Source organism: Liolophura sinensis, chromosome 7, assembly GCF_032854445.1.
Source record: "Liolophura sinensis isolate JHLJ2023 chromosome 7, CUHK_Ljap_v2, whole genome shotgun sequence".
Taxonomy (NCBI): Eukaryota; Metazoa; Mollusca; class Polyplacophora; order Chitonida; family Chitonidae; genus Liolophura; species Liolophura sinensis.
The window spans coordinates 59,182,428-59,200,310 of record NC_088301.1 but is presented as its reverse complement, the minus strand read 5'-3'; the positions used below and the strand labels follow the sequence as shown (position 1 = coordinate 59,200,310).

Genomic DNA, 17,883 nt, shown 5'->3' with positions numbered 1-17,883 from the left:
CACCCCAAAACAACTCATCTGTTTTTACTCTTTTTACGTGGCTGTACATTTGCAAAGCTCTAGAGAGAGAAAGAGAGAAAACATAACAAAGAAAATAAACACTTGGCCTATTCAGCTTCTGGACATTCTGCATTTTCCTCCCTAATGACCTAAGTGTGTCTTTCTGCTAAGTAACATTTTCACAATTTCGGGTCAATGAGTATGCCATTTTCTAAACAGACTATGGATTCCACCTGTTGAGTTTACATGCTTAAAACACATCTGCACTAGTCTGCATTTCTGCACTAAGGTAACATTGTATACTATATACTTTCTCCAGGAAGTTCCAACACTTGGCAATAATGGGTCCTCTATGCACGATAATCAACCATTTTCAACAGACCTACCAATTAAAAACAACCATTATCTGTAGACACAATGAGTTAATTACTTAACAAAATACTACACGTATATTTGCATGTATACACAGCAGAGGGGGGATTAGGTATAATCAACATTTGTCTTCAGAACAGGAGAACAAAACAGGAGGCAACTAAACTGTCTGTCCTTATGACCATCTATCCTGAAATTACAAAACAATTTATATGTATTTCATACATGTATATATTATTTAAAACTCATCACAATGCACACACACACAAGTGTACATGTACAATACACCCTCTTTACCGACACTTATTTATCAGACTCTCCCCAACTTCTTGCCCTATAAAGCATGGCACCTGCACTGGTACATCACACAACTTACTAATTGTGTAAACCATGACGTTAAACCCCAGAGCATACAAACTAGTGTAAACAATTTTGGTTAGATTACACTCATTAATACAGTAACAGTTTATCACAGAAATATTAACAGCAAATACAATACAGTGATCCATAAATCAGCCTATGTCAATCCCCCTGATAATATCTCATTTCGTATGGGCACTTTCCCAGCTCTAGTTAGCTGGGTCATAACAAGCGAATACGCTGATAATCACCTATCCAACATATCACCAGCTGAACTGATTTCTACTCCTGCAGGCGGTAACTAGGGATACGCTCAGAGGTTCGACTGGTGAATAATTTAGATGATATGGACGTCTTATTGATTCCAGAGGGTACATTAAAGTATTTCTTCTGTCTGCATCTGAATATGACTTGACTGTGAGGCTGAAAAATTCAACCACAAATCTACATCTTCATGTTCATCTACATTTGATTTGTGGCAGTCCTCTAACGCCTCAGCAAATGTAGACCGAGATTGTAATGAACACTACAATCGTGTAGTTGTGTAGATCTTCATTTAAGGATTAGTGTCCAGACTTACCTACTTGTATTTAGTATAAAGATTATAACCTGGTTAACAGAATGCCTCTGAGAAACATAATTATGACTTTAAATCCACCAAAAACAATATATTTACTACCTAGCCGATCTCCAGCCAGCCGCCCAGTAAAGATCAGCGGGTGAAATCACTGACGCCAACCCAACCTGGTCTATATAACTTGGGAATTCCTATCAAAACGATGTCATTTTTGAGATGGATTCTAGCTACACAGAAACAAATATACTGCTGTATCAATTTGAACCTATAATGAACAAAGTCGAAGTTCGGATTTATGACACTGCCATCTTGGTCAGACTTCAGATTCTGAGTTTTCAGACATTGAATTTGATCGCTGTCCAGGCATTTCCAACCGCGCAGGCACTACGGACTGGAAAGCTAACAGCTTTATCCTCTGTTACATTGTAGGTCTACATTTCGTGTGTATATAAGATTTAATTTTTACTATTCTTTCCTTCTGACCACTTCAGAAATAAATATCATTCTATTCCCTGAGTGGATTTACTTCAAAAATGGGTTCGCGGAAAATAATTTTCATGCATTTAATCAAGGCAATGCTGCCAAAAAAAAGTCTTACAACTGTTTCACTTTTCTAGTATATTATGGCCGGAATTGCTTAAGCACATCAAACTGATATTATGAAAGGTGGCTTTAATCCTCTTTTGTTTCCTGCGATTTTACTAATCCTAGTAATCTGGATCAGAGATTAAAGCCATAGGTAATGGATTATCACTATGTGATAATCGCACTTACCCTGAGCAGTATTCAAAGAGATGTCACTTGTTTTCGCACCTTTGATAAGTAATTTTAATCAACAACCAATATTTCAACCCTAATCATTAATTCTTGATTATTGCAGTCGAGCAACACGATTAGTTTTGGATTGTTTTCAGTTTTAATTGTCCTTTGTAGCCATTCAGAAACTGCTAGCATTGCGATAGCTGTCAAAGGGCCAGTGCACTGTTGTACACACTTCACAATTTGTTAGAAGCTCACTCATTGGTCCACAGGAGAGACACAGCCAATAGGTCAGCCTGTATTAAAGCGACATTCACTGAAAGCCATCACTTAGTTCTACATACTTTTCTTTCACTCACTCAGCATACTCAAGACTGATCAAACTAATGACGACCGAATTCCCACTTTTTACACCCACCAAGCCCTATCAGTTTATATTACATATAATTCAAGCCAAATTTTTCATCCCTGCTGTTAAAATTTAGCTGCCTGGCATTATTTCTTATCCTAACTCCTGCCAGCCCGGCAAGGATTTGGCTTTGTTTGGTGGGTATAAAGCTCTTCCGTCTTGTGCCATGAATCCACATTTTCTTGAGGGTCAAATCATTGGATAACTTGAAAAAACTAACTCCATGGTTCTTTGATGACCTGTTTTTACAACCATGTGCAGAACGGCAAACCATTCCGTTGAGACATTCAATATGCTTGTTGTCACCTTTGTGGCTTTTAACAATGAACTAAATGGCGAAACTCTGACAGCTCGTAAAGGTTAAACTTGTATGATGTCATTCAGCAGAGACTACCGAAAGCTGGCGGAAAAAATGCATAATCCCACCTTCACTGTCTAGTGATTTTAATGCTATATTACTCAGATTACTGTCCTTTTCTCCAATATTTTTTTACATTCAATTTAACAATATATACAGGGACAGCTAATTATGAACAAATAACCAATCTGGATACAAATCCTTTAACTTGTGAGCCACAAAATCACAACTTTTTATCCAAGTCATCTTCTGCTGATGAAGATAAACAATGATGGGAATGAAATGCACCATCAATTAAAACATGATGTCCTTCCTAATTGACTATCTACTCTTTAAGATCTATACAAAGTGTGGCACAATATGAGAGCTTGTGAAAAAGCCACACAAAACTGTTCTGCGCAACAGGTGGAGAGATAATTGGCTTACTTCGTCTCAATGTTACCTGTTGGCTGCATTAGAAGCCTTTGCCAATCAGTCAAAAGGGACAAAGTCTTTGCCAAATGCCCAACTACAGGTCAAATCAAGTCAAATAAATGTGACACCAGTAGATCACCTCAACATCATTTGAAAGATAATACTTACCGGTTGACACATTTTTTGGATATGTGTTCCATTTAGTATTGCTAAATTGTTTTATCATGCAACTTAGGGTAGGGGGATAACCTAATTTGTTCCCTCTGTTAGCATAAAATCCCTGCAAAGAGGTGTCATGGGTAATTAACTAAAAAACCTGCCCCTAAAACATACACACACACAAAGCAAAGGCAAGATGCAACCTCTCAAACCAATTTGTGACCTAAATGTACGTGCTTAGTTTGTGTGTATCTTTTTCACACAAACAATACTGTTCAGCTGATAAGGTGGCCATCTTAAGGGGGCTTCCAAATACTTTCTTATATGGAAGAACTGTCTGGAAAGTCTGTAAAAATGTTAAGGTCAATGTCTAAAGGATGGCATTAGAGAAATCTTGAAATCTTATTTAAGTATGCCCTCAAACTATATATGCCTGTGCTTGATTTTGCACCACAAGGAGTGCATGTTTCCTGTCATTCACCCTTTAAGGTGTGCATGTTTCCTGTTATTCGCCCTCTAAGGGGTACGTTTCCTGCCATTCGCACTTTGAGGTGTGCATGTTCCCTGTCATTTGCCCTCCAAGTTGTGCATGTTTCCTACCATTTGCCCTCTAAGGTGTGCATGTTTCCTGTCATTTGCGCTCTAAGGTGTGCATGTTTCCTGTCATTCACCCTATAAGGCGTGCATGTTTCTGTCATTCGCCCTCTAAGGTGTGCATGTTTCATTCGCCCTCTAAGGTGTGCATGTCTCATTCGCCCTCTCAGGTGTGCATGTTTCATTCGCCCTCTCAGGTGTGCATGTTTCCTGTCATTCGCCCTCCAAGTTGTGCATGTTTCCTGTCATTCGCCTTCTAAGGTGTGCATGTTTCCTGTCATTTGCCCTCCAAGGGGTGCATGTTTCCTGTCATTCGCCCTCTAAGGTATGCATGTTTCATTCGCCCTCCAAGGGGAGCATGTTTCCTGTCATTCGCCCTCTAAGGTGTGCATGTTTCCGGTCTTTCGTCCCCCAAGGTGTGCATGTTTCCTGTCATTCACCCTCCAAGGTGTGCATGTTTCCTGTTATTTGCCCTCTAAGGTGTGCTTTTGCAATCAAAATGCATATCTTTTTCACACAAACAATTTGCAGACAAACAAGAGAGCATCTACAGAAACACAGCACAAAAACACAACCAATTTTAACGGCTATTTGTATTATTATTGGATTACATGTTCCTTTATTCATCACTACCGGCTGCAGACAGTCATATGGATGCATATAACACCTGATTTCACGAGGACCAAACAACATAATTGGTGGTAGAATTCTCTTCACAAGAAATAAAAAGTCAACTGAAAAATATGGCACAATGTATAGAAAAAGTCAAATAATAAATAAAATCTTAAAATTTAACATCTGATAAATTTTGACTCAAATAAAGTACTATATGCATGTATCTAAATACATGTACTTATTCACAGTATACAAAGTGTTAGTACTTTTTTATATGAATTGATATACATCTATATATTTCAGTTAGAAGTTTCTAACATAAGTTAACTATGTTAACACGTTAACTATGTAATATTCCTAACATCTCAGAGAGGAGTTTCAATTTTCTAATGCAAATATTATAAGGGCGTTTCTTTATCTACATCGAGCTGACAAATAGGTCAAATAGCTTTATCTCAACTGAAAGGGTCCTAGAAGCACAAATATGCCACCAGTTAGGTCATGGATTTAAGTTTACACAACACATAAATATGATCATGAATACAGTTAATGAAAAAGTGCAATGCAGTGTTTTATAAAGGAAATCCATCCTCCTGTTCTAGTCTTCACAACAGATAAACTCATCATTTATCTGTTTACTTTAATCGAAGGAAGCTTTGATGGGATGGCTGAGATAACACTCTGATTATAAACCTGGAAACACAGCTACAAATGTCTATTCAGCCTTTCTGTATAAACAACCAAAACGTCTGATTACGTCACCCAGGGGAAAAACATCTGGAAAATAGCCACTAGTATGTTGAACCCAATCAAAAGCCAACACGCTGTTAAATAAAGCATCAACCAACTCCTTTCAAAAACTTAATTTGTGTTTGGCCTTGCTATTAATTCAATCTCCATTACTGTATAACATAACTCACAAACTTCATGTCAGCTTGTAAACTGTTTCTCTATGTAAGTGAGAATTTGAATGAAGGGTGCAGAGCACTGCCTGTTTTTTACCTGCACATGGATTAGAATTTAAGTTTTACTCTACATGCATAGTACTGCTCACCCAAATTTCCCCTTGATTGCGACCCCTTTATCAATTCTCATACAAAGTTTTAACAAGTCAATTTTTCTCACATATTTCTCAAAATATCATCACATACCGTTATGTGTCTATATATTAGGCAAAAATTTAAAATGTCTGCCAACAGCAGTGTCCCCAGCATAGTCAATTTTAACCAAGCAACAAGCTCTTGATCCTACATGAATTGCATGTAAGTATTTTGATATCCACCCACACCACTTGAACCATGATGTCTTAGCATGCATTTTGCATCCTGAATCTCAAATGGCTGTTATCATTTGTTATTGGCGGCATAATTTTTAGGAGGCCTAAAAGAGCATGAATAAGAAATGGTTCAGTGACAAGGATAGAGGCTTCATCAATTTATCTCAGGACTGCTTAGGAGGATGCGAAATGACATGTACGGTATTGAATAGAGACATAGCGTATATATCCTTATGCTAACAAGATTGTAACGACAGATCAAGTCTCCATTTTTTGTTTTACTATTATTTTTTTCAGGTCAAATACCAAACACAGTAACCCATGGTATTTATTTAATCAACTCTGAATTTAGATCTCTGGTATTAGCATATTTTACTGAGTTCTTTTTTCAGTACAAACATGTCAATCTAATTAGAATGGTACATGGTACGTGTAACATGTAACAGCACGGCACATTTTCAGCTTATTAACGATTCTGAGACTCTTACTGGCCGCATCTTGACATATGAAACATAATGAAGATGGAAGAAAGAGGGAGGGCACTCCTGGCTGTCAGCTGACCTCTAGCTCTGAGGAAGGTCCAGGTTGCTCAACATGAGCTCCTATACATCACCCTGGAGACCAAAAATTCGCACCATGGTTCCAGCTCTCTGACCATCAATATCCCTCCTCTATAGCAACTGTGTCCTTCAGGAAGGAAGATAACTTTCCACACTGACGAGGCACTGGAAGGAATTCTAGAAGGTTTCAGACAGTGTGTGATTGGGCCACATCAGTATACACACATAGCATACATTGGCTAACAATGATATTACCCCTGCACCATTATTTAAGTGAATACATTATTTGATTTTACATTAAATTACATATTTTAAATAATTGTATAAAATACTTCTGTACATATACAGGAAGGCATTACAATTCAAGATTCACAAGTCAGAATAAACACACCACTGTAACCAATAAAAACTGCAAAGGAAACATTAATGCCATATCAGCAGATACAACTGGTTATAGCAATCTTAAATCATTTAAACAATAATCGATCCTTACATACCTTTAAACCCCTGTCAGTGATACAGTGTATATCTACAGACAAACAATAGTGACTCAGATATTTACTGTGACCAGAAAATAATAAAAGATTAACAGAAGCAACTTTTATCATGTCATCCCTTCAGAATCAGTGACAGAAAAACATTGAACTGTAAAGCAATTCTACATATAGGAGTACATTACAAATACAAAAACTACTGATTAAAATGTATAATTTAGTTTTCCAAAGTAAATATCCCATAGCCATTAAATATGTAGTTTACATGTACTTGCATACATCCATACATGTAGATGTATTTACATGTATCAGTTTCAAAAAAAGTAGCTTGGCAGTATTTGACTAGTGAAATTCTAGGAAATCCTAAGAGAAGGCAAAGAAATCTCCCCATGCAAACAAAAATTTCCCAAATGCGCTTGCCTTGCCAGTTTCATGCCTTCACTCTTACACACTATCCTAGATTGGTTCACCTCTGGTGCAATGGCATACACAGAGTAAAGGCTATGAATATTGCATATGTCACACAAGACTGCGGGGAATCACCAAGTCTTTACCAGAATCCTACGATAATGTACATCAGAAGTTAATATTCCATTACAGGCCTATATACACACAGTGCCAAAACTGAGTGGGTTTAACATCAACCATCAGTTTTCTACATTTACATTGTAACTCATACTAACATATTTTTAAAGGTTTATGGACAAAAACCAATGATAAGTTAATCCATTTTCTAAAGACTGCCATGCTTAGACAGAGCATCAAAAAGAAGATTCAACATGTTTCTTTCATTAAAACTTTGTGCAGGTATATGTATACCCAAAATTACCCTAAATTTTGTCCAAGACTAACTTCCCCATTTTTCCTGATTCTTAGAGATCTATTAATTTTGGAAAGATGTTTTGAGGTTAGCTTGGAACATGGGATGACATTCTACAGAAAAATTGTAAGTTTCAGTACCAAAAATATTATTTTGTGACATTTATTTTCCTCTAAAAATGCACTTTTGTTGGTGAAATTTATGACAATTAGGGTTTTAACACAGATATAACGCTGTGATACACTGAACAATACCAACAATAGTGACCTTTCCAAATTTGACAACATGCCCTTCCTTGTGGGCGACCAAAGCCAGTGGTGAGATATCACAGATACATGCATATAAAGGAAATGACACCAACTGAGCAGAAGACCAATTACAGGTTTCGCTGCTCCAGCTTGAGCTAAATGCAGTTTGTTTTGCCCATGAACACCCCATCTAATGCCAGATGCCAGAAATATCAACAACTGCCCTTGTCTGAAGGAGTCTAAATACCAACACTTAGACCTGACCATACACCCTGTGGCCCCAAGTTCTTTACAACCAGGTCTGTTTCCCAAACCCATCACTGGGCCCACCCCAGGCTACAGACACTCTCAACATGGGAGGGTCTCTTACAGTTTGTCACATCATTTACTCTTGTGCAAGGAAAACCATCTGAAGATTGTGCACTGCTAACATGATTTAACACTGACTTGCTGCTATCCCATCAGCCCTGTAATAAATTCCTTCTACCATTCCCACAATGATTGACTCTCCTCAGCCCTATCCAAAGCAATCTCCATTAAAGATCACCATTCCTCTATCTTTAAAGCCATATACATGTAGAATTATATTCTGTTCATAAGACTAATACTGAATACTTTCTAAATGAGAGAAGAATCTGGTGGAGTAGCGCCACACAGTGGGTGTATATCCTCGATGGGTCCTTCATTTTCTTGCAAAAGAAAAAAAAAAAGCCAAGTTCAGGAGAAGATACACAATTACCAATATTTTGAAGGTGACGCGCCTACAGGCTACACAGAAATCATCATTAATCAAGGACAAGTCAAGGGAAGATCTGCTATGATAATCTGTGACATCCCGGATTTCCATGTCTTCTCCACAGTCACCGGGTCTGATTACACCAAATTATTTCAAGGTTAAAAGGTGTTCTCCATTAGGTACTGAGTTCCCTGATGATGTTTCAGTTCACCTTCTTTCTTTTAGTAGCCTTAAGATCCTGCTCTCATTCCTTTTGGCACAAGCTCAGCCAGCCTAGGGTTAGTGTAGGCTTGTTACCTATAGTAAATGGGCATCGGATTATTCCTACTTGGAATGTCTGAAATTTGCAACCAAGGCACCTTCTTGCCTCATCCACATCTAGTAATCTCTGAGTATCCCATAGTTCAGACAATACATGTACACAAACTGGATTGTGGTGTGCCTGGTATCATGCAATGTTTAATCTTACAGACCAAAGATACTGACATTTCCTGTAGCATTAATGTGACTGTATCTAAAATAAGAAAGGCCTCAGCCCAGAAAGGGGTCTAAATACACAGGAAGTTAGGTAATATCCCTTAGCAATGATATAATTCTACCCTGGTCTCCATAGGAGCCCTCTAGTGCCCAAACTGAACACATTACTGTCCTAGCCTGGCTAATGAGACATTTTCTCAATGACTAACACATGTATACAGGCAATATTCACACTATCTCAGACATTCACAAACAGGTACATGGATGTAAAATTTGGGAAACATTTTATCATATGTATAAAAATTCTGACGGTAACTGATTCCTTTAAGTTCTACCCTTCTAGATAACAAGGCACATGGACAATACATGTACTTTTTACACTGTAAAATGACACTGAAAAGCCTGAAAAGCTTTAATGAACATTTTGATACAGAACAATTCAAGCATTTTTGAGCAACACTTACTTATAATGATGTTACTAAATGATTCAATGCTAACTACAGAAATTTGCAAGCCTTGTTTTCTCAAATGATGTCTTACCTACACCATATGCACCCGTACATGTATACATTATGATTACATCTGTGTGTTGCTTAAACCGAAAGGTATTAATCATGGTTCGTGGACTCAAGGACAAAACTGAACCACACATTTGATTTGTGCTACATGCACTGGGTTGTGACAGGATAGGAATTGCACAATGCCTCCCCCCCCCCCAACCCCCTACCCCTACACACACACACCATTTTCAGGGTAGATGTATACATAAAAACTGCAATGGAGCACAATCCAGACCACTAGATTTTATACAACCCACAAAGCCTACATGTACATGTAAGTAATTTCAAATGCAGAATAAGTTTACCTTTTGAAAGAGAAAAGCTTTCCAGGAATAAAGATAGAAAAGCTTTCAAGGAATAAAGATGGTTATCAAAGTCTTCATCCAGAAAAACTGATATTTCCTACATTCTGCAGAATGCCACTGGATGGTACAGCTGTTTATTACTGTGCGATGCCCTGGAGTTGACATGGTAATTTAAACGCTGAGATCATGAGCTAAGATTGACGGTGCTGCATAAACACCTGAGTCTAATGCTTTTCTATTACTCTGTTTACGACAGCTCCATATGTGAATTGTCTAACTGGATAAAATGAAGATGAACCTACACGTATATATAAGCTCTGCATCCAAGTACATGTAAATACCTAATTCCTCCACCTTTTCAACCATGACTCAAGCCAATATTTTAAAACATTCTAAGAGAACTGTAGTGTATAGAGAAATAATCTGTAAGAGTTTAATAAAGCTTGCATAATTTAATGAAGCTTGCATCTTCACTGACACAAACAAATCATTTTTGGCATCACTTTCATAATAATTGTATGCCTAAATTCCAGAGGAAAAAGTGCTTTATAGGTCAAAATGATAAACATTTACAGTTTGTAATAAAAATCAAACTGCTCCGACAAGAACCGATCTATATGCATGTACATATACACAAGTACATGTACTCCTACTTGTGAGCTGCAACATTTGTTATTTTATGTGAAGACATACAAAAAACAATTAGGTACATCCAAGTAAAACTAGGATAAGTTGTACTTTTCCACAGGCTGAAACAGACTTAATTCAAATATAGATCCTTTATTAATAACCGAAAATGTCCTCTTAAATTTGGTCTACTGTTAACAAGAATTATCTTTAGAACCATGTGTAGACATTTATATGAGCTGATAAGTAAATGTTACATATAAATGTCCAACTGTGATATTTCAGCCACATTTTGCTTAATAAGTTTAATATGTACATGGAAATCACAGCACTTGTAAAAAACAATGAATCAAATCAAAGCCTTAAGTCCATTAAATCTAAAAGTTTTTATTTCATCCCTGGAAAAAAAGAGGATTACCCTTTGAGTAGGGAACACATGGAGCAAGCTAAGAGGGTAGGAAAGGGGACGGCCAAGGCTGGCTTTTGTTTTCTCCTGTTATGGCATAGAGGTTAACAGGGGAACAGTTACCACATGGCCAGTCTGGTCCCATTTGCATGCAATACCAAGAACAACAGAGAGCTTAACCCTTGAGTATAAAATACTGTAGTCTGCTAGCTACCACACCTTTAAACTTAAAGGACTTCAACACAAAAAAGGGACTGAGCATTATATCTGAGATCTCCTAGCACAAGTCTAATGTAACGGTCAGTTCATTATATGAATGTTTGTGTGCTTGGCATATATTTACAATTTGCATGTTAATAACTAACAATTCACTATGATTACTGCAAAATGAATTCACGATAGCAAAGACTTTGAAACGACCATGAATCTCATTCTATGACATGCAAATATATGCATAACCAGATAAACTCCATACATGCACAACTGTATTTACATAAAGTAATCATGACAAGCTCAAAACTTAATGCCACTTGTCAGAAAGTACTCTACAAAACCTATACACCGTAACATGCATAGAGCATGCACATGTAGGGACCGTATGTAAGAACAATAACCATATACCATGAACAGCTTACAAATGCAATACTTTCAACAAAACGATGGATCTTATGCTACATGCCCATGAGTGTATATATAAACATGCATGCACTATGTATTGTAGTCTGTGCAATAAAGTCAACCCTAAAATGAATCAGCATCATATAAAAACATTTAAGCAATCCTAAACATAATGCAATGCCAAGTACACAGAAGATCTGTATACAAGGGCTGCAAGTGTGTGCAGTCACTGGAAGGGATGTCTTCAGGATGGCACAACACAGCATCTGACAAACATATTGTTAACTAACATGTGTGATGTACATGCATATGTTGTATATTTCACATACAGCTGTAATTCTGCATTTCACACCTTTAAAGAACTCCTATTAGCTTAAAAAGCACTAAGATAATTATCTGTATGTGGAATTAGGTCAAGTGAAACCCTTGTATGTTATCCAGACACAGACGAGTAAACTGTGAGTAGTCTAAGACATGTTTACGTGATGACAAAAACCTTGAGCAGACAGCTAAAAATATATGTGCAACTCAAACAAGGAGAAGATCTCAGCAGGAGGTGTGTTGATGGTGATCCAACAGATCGAGCAGTTCATAAACCTGTCGCTTTTTGTCACGTAATCTTGATGGTTACATGTGCCGGCACACACATGGCCGAACTTTCACGACACATCTTAAAACCAGACACGTTTTTTAATAAGCCTGGGGCTAACTGAACATGAAATAGTTTTAGGCCTGCAAATGACAAGCCCTGGGCCATATGACAGGTCTATTACATTACCTCTAAACTTGGTTAAAATCCGCGACGCACGCCTCATTGCTTCATGAATCTCAAAAGTTAACATATACGTATACATACATGTAAATATATTCTAGACATGAAATAGATAGCACAACATGAAGCTGACCATGTATACTACATAGATTTTCATACAATGTATATTTTTATGTAGCATTATCCAGCATAAATCACAAACTCTACTGGTTAGTACATCAGTACAAGAAACCTTTACAAAAGTTAAAACTAGTACAGACTGACTTACGCATGAATGGCCCCTGTTTGCGCTTGGATCTGCGGAAAGAAGACGATCGAGAAAATGTGCTATGTCCATGGTGATCCCTCTTGGGGTCAACTGCCAGAGAGGCCATATTTGCAGCAGGTAAAAATGATTAAAGTTACAGGTAAATTATCCACATTTGACGTCTTCTTATATGACACCTGTGCTTGTGTGATATTAGAGATGAGGTTTGTACAACAGATGTTCAGTTAGGCAGGGTAGATGCACACCTTCCAATATTTATCCCTCGTGGGCTTTAGCACATACAGCATTCCACAACAACCCAGCTGGTCAAGTCAATTTCTAGCCTTGGCTGAAATGGCCTGATTATTGTACCAGTGAAAACTGCTACCTGGCAATCAGTAGACCACTCACACACACACATGGACAGCACTAGTCAGGTCTGACAGTGGAAATTGATCACCTCTCACTAGCACAGTTGTCACACTGCTGTCTGAGCATGTTACTGCCAGCTGTGACAGAAATCCATGTGTGCCAGATCAGTGCTGGCATGACCCAACAGCTTTCTGTCCTTGCCAAGAAATCTGTGAAACTTTCACTCTGCAACCTTCACTTTCCAGCTTACTAACATACACTTATGACACAAATTGCACCATCAACATGTAGATCTCCCTAGCCTTCTGCCCCCCACCCCCCAGTCCTGTGTACTCATAAACTAATCCTGACCAGTTGATGTGTGGCTAATCTGGGTCAGCCTAATGTGGAACAGTCCACTGCCTGTAAATGTGTTATGTAGGGGTGTTGGGTCAGCTGAAAAACCAGGAAATGTTACATATAAAGTGAGTCAACAGATGGACACATGCTGACAGAAAGGCCCTCAAGAGTCAAACAGGTGCTAGAATTTGCCTGACTTACTGGAATTCCCAACCAAAATATGTAGATAAGTGTTGAGTTTAATTACATTTCAGCCTAATGCTGATCTAGGTTTCCATTTATCAAATGGTTTATCTCAGTTGTCAGGGCACACAGGCTTCAGGGTCTTGGCTCTTAGGAGGGAACTATCACATTAGGAATCTAGACAAGATCAGAAACAGGATTTCACCTCTGGCTCAGAAAGTTCAATCCTCTCCTTAATCCATACTGTCATTCTGTTGCCCTTATCATTAGTATCACATACATGAATAAACATATGCTGTAGAATGTCTGGAATGAAAGACATGTAAAATGTGCATATAGGCCCCGAGGTACAATGCATCACAAATGATCCCCAGAGCAAAATACAAAATTAGGATAATTAACATCATTAACATCATTAACTTCATCATGCTGATAATTCCTGTGCTGTTACAAGCCCAATTTTCAAGTTTATTCGATTTGCATACAGTACATGTACAGACCTTAATGCATGTAAATGTTTATTGCTTAATTCAAGACAATTTGTTTTTTGTAAATTGCTTCATCAGTGAATATGATTTCCATCTACACCCAATAAGCGTAGGTTGAGAAAGTGTCATGAAGTTCATGTACAAGGACTACCTGCCATGACAAAAACAGTGGGACAAGTAATGTATCAAGTATGAAGTATTGTGCTGACCTCAGCAGGAGAGAAATATAAACCACATGGGCTATAACCTGAATTTTCAGAAGTCACAAGATACCAGATATCTGACACTACCTTCAACCTGCTACTCACACTTGTGAAATGTCACACAAAAAGTTATTACACAGCAAGATGCTTAGCTCAGGTGAGATTGGTGGGTGGGACTGGGAGTTTAGATTTCATAATCTCTGGGACACCTAACCACAATAAAATATGCTTACAAAAATTAGATACAAGTAAATACAAAAATGTCATGCCAATATACCCCACCCCTTCCATTCAACCAGCACATCCACGTAAATAAGCATACCATTATGTCCTAGACTCAATCCAACTCAAATTTACACACCAATTTGTATTCTGGCAATTCTCACCAGTTTGTCATATCATGAATTCAAGGCTAAAAAGGAGAAATAAAAGATTAAGGCATACTTTTTAGTGCTTATTGTTATTCACTCATACAAGTGTATATGTATGGATTGCAATGAAATATTATCTATGTTCTATATCATATCAATGAATCTTGTTTCATGAAATTTAGAAATTATTTGACTAACTTCCTTCTTCCTTACGTTTCTAGTATTTCTTATTTCTCTATGTTATGCACATTGTTTTCTGCGAGTGCTTAAAACCATGACACTGTGTGAAGTGAGACTATAAATATGCCACTTGTTCAACGGTCAATTCTAACAATATGAAGCAATAGAACTCCAGCTCAGAGAACTCATACACTCAATGGGCACATTAAACTCAATTCCATTAATGGCGTACCAAGTAAAGAAAATCTATCCTAGATCATCAAAATTCACTTTCAAGTCCATTCATTGCCATTCTACAATGGCCTTTGTTTTATCTTGGATCGCAATCAGCTTCCATTCCATCCATTGTTTAGGCCAGAAGGATTTGGTTAGCAAGACAGATCAATCACCAACTGTAAAAGGAATGGTCAAGCACCGATGAGTAGATGACCACAAATACAATGGCCAAGAAGCCAATAAATCCACCAGCAGGAGTTCAACTAAGAAAGGACTGTATTGAACCCAGCAAGGGTAAATCAATAGGTTTCCTGTGTAAGGCTGTCCTAGGCCTTGTTAATGTACACTGTCAAATGCTATGTTCTTTACCATGTTGACCAGTGCTCAGATAAAGTAAAGCTTCAGGAAATTTGTCACGCAAGAACCCTTAAAACAACACAGAAACCTAGAGGTAGAAACTACCTGACGTTTTTACTTTAACAAAACAAAGAAAGATGCCAGAAAAAACAGCAATTAAATTTCTAGTTTGCAAAATGATTTCATTAAGTTATAACCATATTTGCAAATCAAATTTTTCTGTATTTATCAAGAACAGCGCAAATTATTGCCTTTAAATAAATACCAGATTCACACCGGAACTATTTATAGTGTTAAAATGGTTGTAAACTTTGAAAAAGTTACGATGTATCCCACTTTATGAATTTTCTGAACTATAAAATGTGCAAAGATGAGGTACATTGTAGCACATCATATTTTGTGAAAAGCTAATTAGTTGGGCTATTCTAAAACAATACCAAAAATTCAATTGGATTTGCCCTGATAAATTTTGGGCAAAAATCTCCAATACAGCCTCTTTAAAACATAGCCAAAGGTACCTTTAAATGAAAATTTTGGATGTAACCAAAAGACAAAAAGGTATTACCAATACAAGCAGATAAATGTAACTGAGAAACAAAGAAGGTATTAAAAAGTACAAGCAGGTAGACGTAGAAGTAACAGTTACAAAAAACATTCCCAATACAAATCAGTTGACAAAGACAAGGTAAGGTTAATCTTGGTGCATCTGACAATTTTAGCGTGTGTTTCCAAGCTCTACAGCATTCTCCCCTGACCAGCTTTTCATCTCCTCGAGTTATTCCCAGGGCCTGCATATTGAGCGATTTCTCCCCTTAGCCAGCCGAAGAGTGGGTACTTAGTTACACCTACTGATGCTCTAATATAAGGAGTTACTTAATGAATCCACAAGGAGTGTCAGCTGTCTTTCAAACTGCGACCTATTCCTAAAGGTGCAGGAAATGGAAAATAAAACATCTAAGGCTTGTCATCCTTTCCTGACCATTCAATTTGATGTTTCCTAAGAACACTAAGCATCAGAGGGGGTAGAAGATGGACAAGACTGGAACAAATGAAAGCTGTTAACCTTTTACAAGAAAGTGGGAAGCAAACAAGCAGATGCACATCTTCAACATTCAAAGACAAATTAACGTGGATTTTTGAAAATTTCATCAAAATATCTCGAAATCCAATGTACATGCACTCACAAAGAAAAAAAAACGCCTTGCTATATTTCTGTTGAGATAAATATCGTCATGAAATGACAAACCCACTACTTATTCCAAATATTGTTTCTTTAATATTTCCTTTTAAAATGACATGGTCTGATTGAAAGGAATCTTGTTTTTACTATGAAATTTTATATTACAATTACAATACAGAAACGAACACAAACTGATTTCATTTGATTTACATGTATGATTCACAGTAATTTTGTAGTACTAAAGGTAACTTGTATCCTAATCACAATTTAAATTCAAATCAAGACACTTCTCTACTCATTATTAAAATCGTTTACAAATAATCTGGAAGGGCTTCATTGTTTTCCTTGATTATTAGTAACAACCAGTGTATTGATACATTTTTCTAGTACAATGGTGATGTACATGTAAATAAAACATTAGATGACAGCCACAATTGAAACCACATTCAATATTATCTTATCTGCATTCCAGTTACAACTGCCTGACTGGAGGTCAAACATCCCAATTTAGGCTGTAGACATTTTCAAAGGGATGTTCATATTTCACATGGCACAGATCATGGAAACTACCAAATAATTTAATTTAGGTGACATGCAAGCTTTACATGTTTCAATCTATACATATCCTATACATAGTAATCAAAACAAAGTGGAGTTCAAGAAGTTCTTCAATACAAATTATCTTTCATAAAAATCTCTCATCATCGAACCTAAGTCCAAGTCTGTATGCCTTCTAATAGTATATATTTATCCAACTCCTGAAATCTTACATGTTTCTACATGTACATTTTTCTAGAAACCATGTCTGTCCTATAACACATTTTCAGCAGAAGATCACTTCTTAAACTTGCCTATTGTTTAATTTCATCAAATGTGACATTAGCAATCATAGACCTGCCACAAGTGTCCATGAGAAAGCTGCGAACTTTACAGTGACTTGACCACAGGTCAAACTTCCTCCAATTTTCACCCAGACTATACTGGACAGGCCAAACAACAACAGGCTTGCCAGGAGGGAACCGTACATAAATATTTGCATGTTCGTGCCAAGTGTTTGTATGTTTGGCAAAGCGCTAATGAATTTTAGTGCTGTAGGATGGGAAGCATCATGTAGGGGTTGCCAGATGTGGATATAGGGAGCACAAGAGGTAACTTTGGAGGCACTGGGCAGGCAAGCTGTTCGGTCTGCCATTAGCTTCTCCTACCAATGTCTTTTCAGTAAACAATTAAT

At 37.3% G+C, this 17,883-nt stretch overlaps 1 protein-coding gene across 3 annotated transcripts in view; it reads right to left on the bottom strand.

Moving 5' to 3' along the window:
- LOC135470164 (SLIT-ROBO Rho GTPase-activating protein 3-like) overlaps window positions 1-17,883 on the bottom strand; it is an 82,090-nt gene that overhangs the window by 30,893 nt on the left and 33,314 nt on the right. Inside the window, exon 1 of one of the 3 annotated variants that reach the window (XM_064748947.1) lies at window positions 12,785-14,078. The exons of the other annotated variants lie outside the window; for them this stretch is intronic. Within the exon in view, the coding sequence (XP_064605017.1) occupies window positions 12,785-12,890 (106 nt within the window). The 5' untranslated portion in view covers window positions 12,891-14,078. Of the gene's footprint in view, window positions 1-12,784; window positions 14,079-17,883 lie in introns of those variants that run through there. 3 annotated transcript variants of the gene reach the window in all.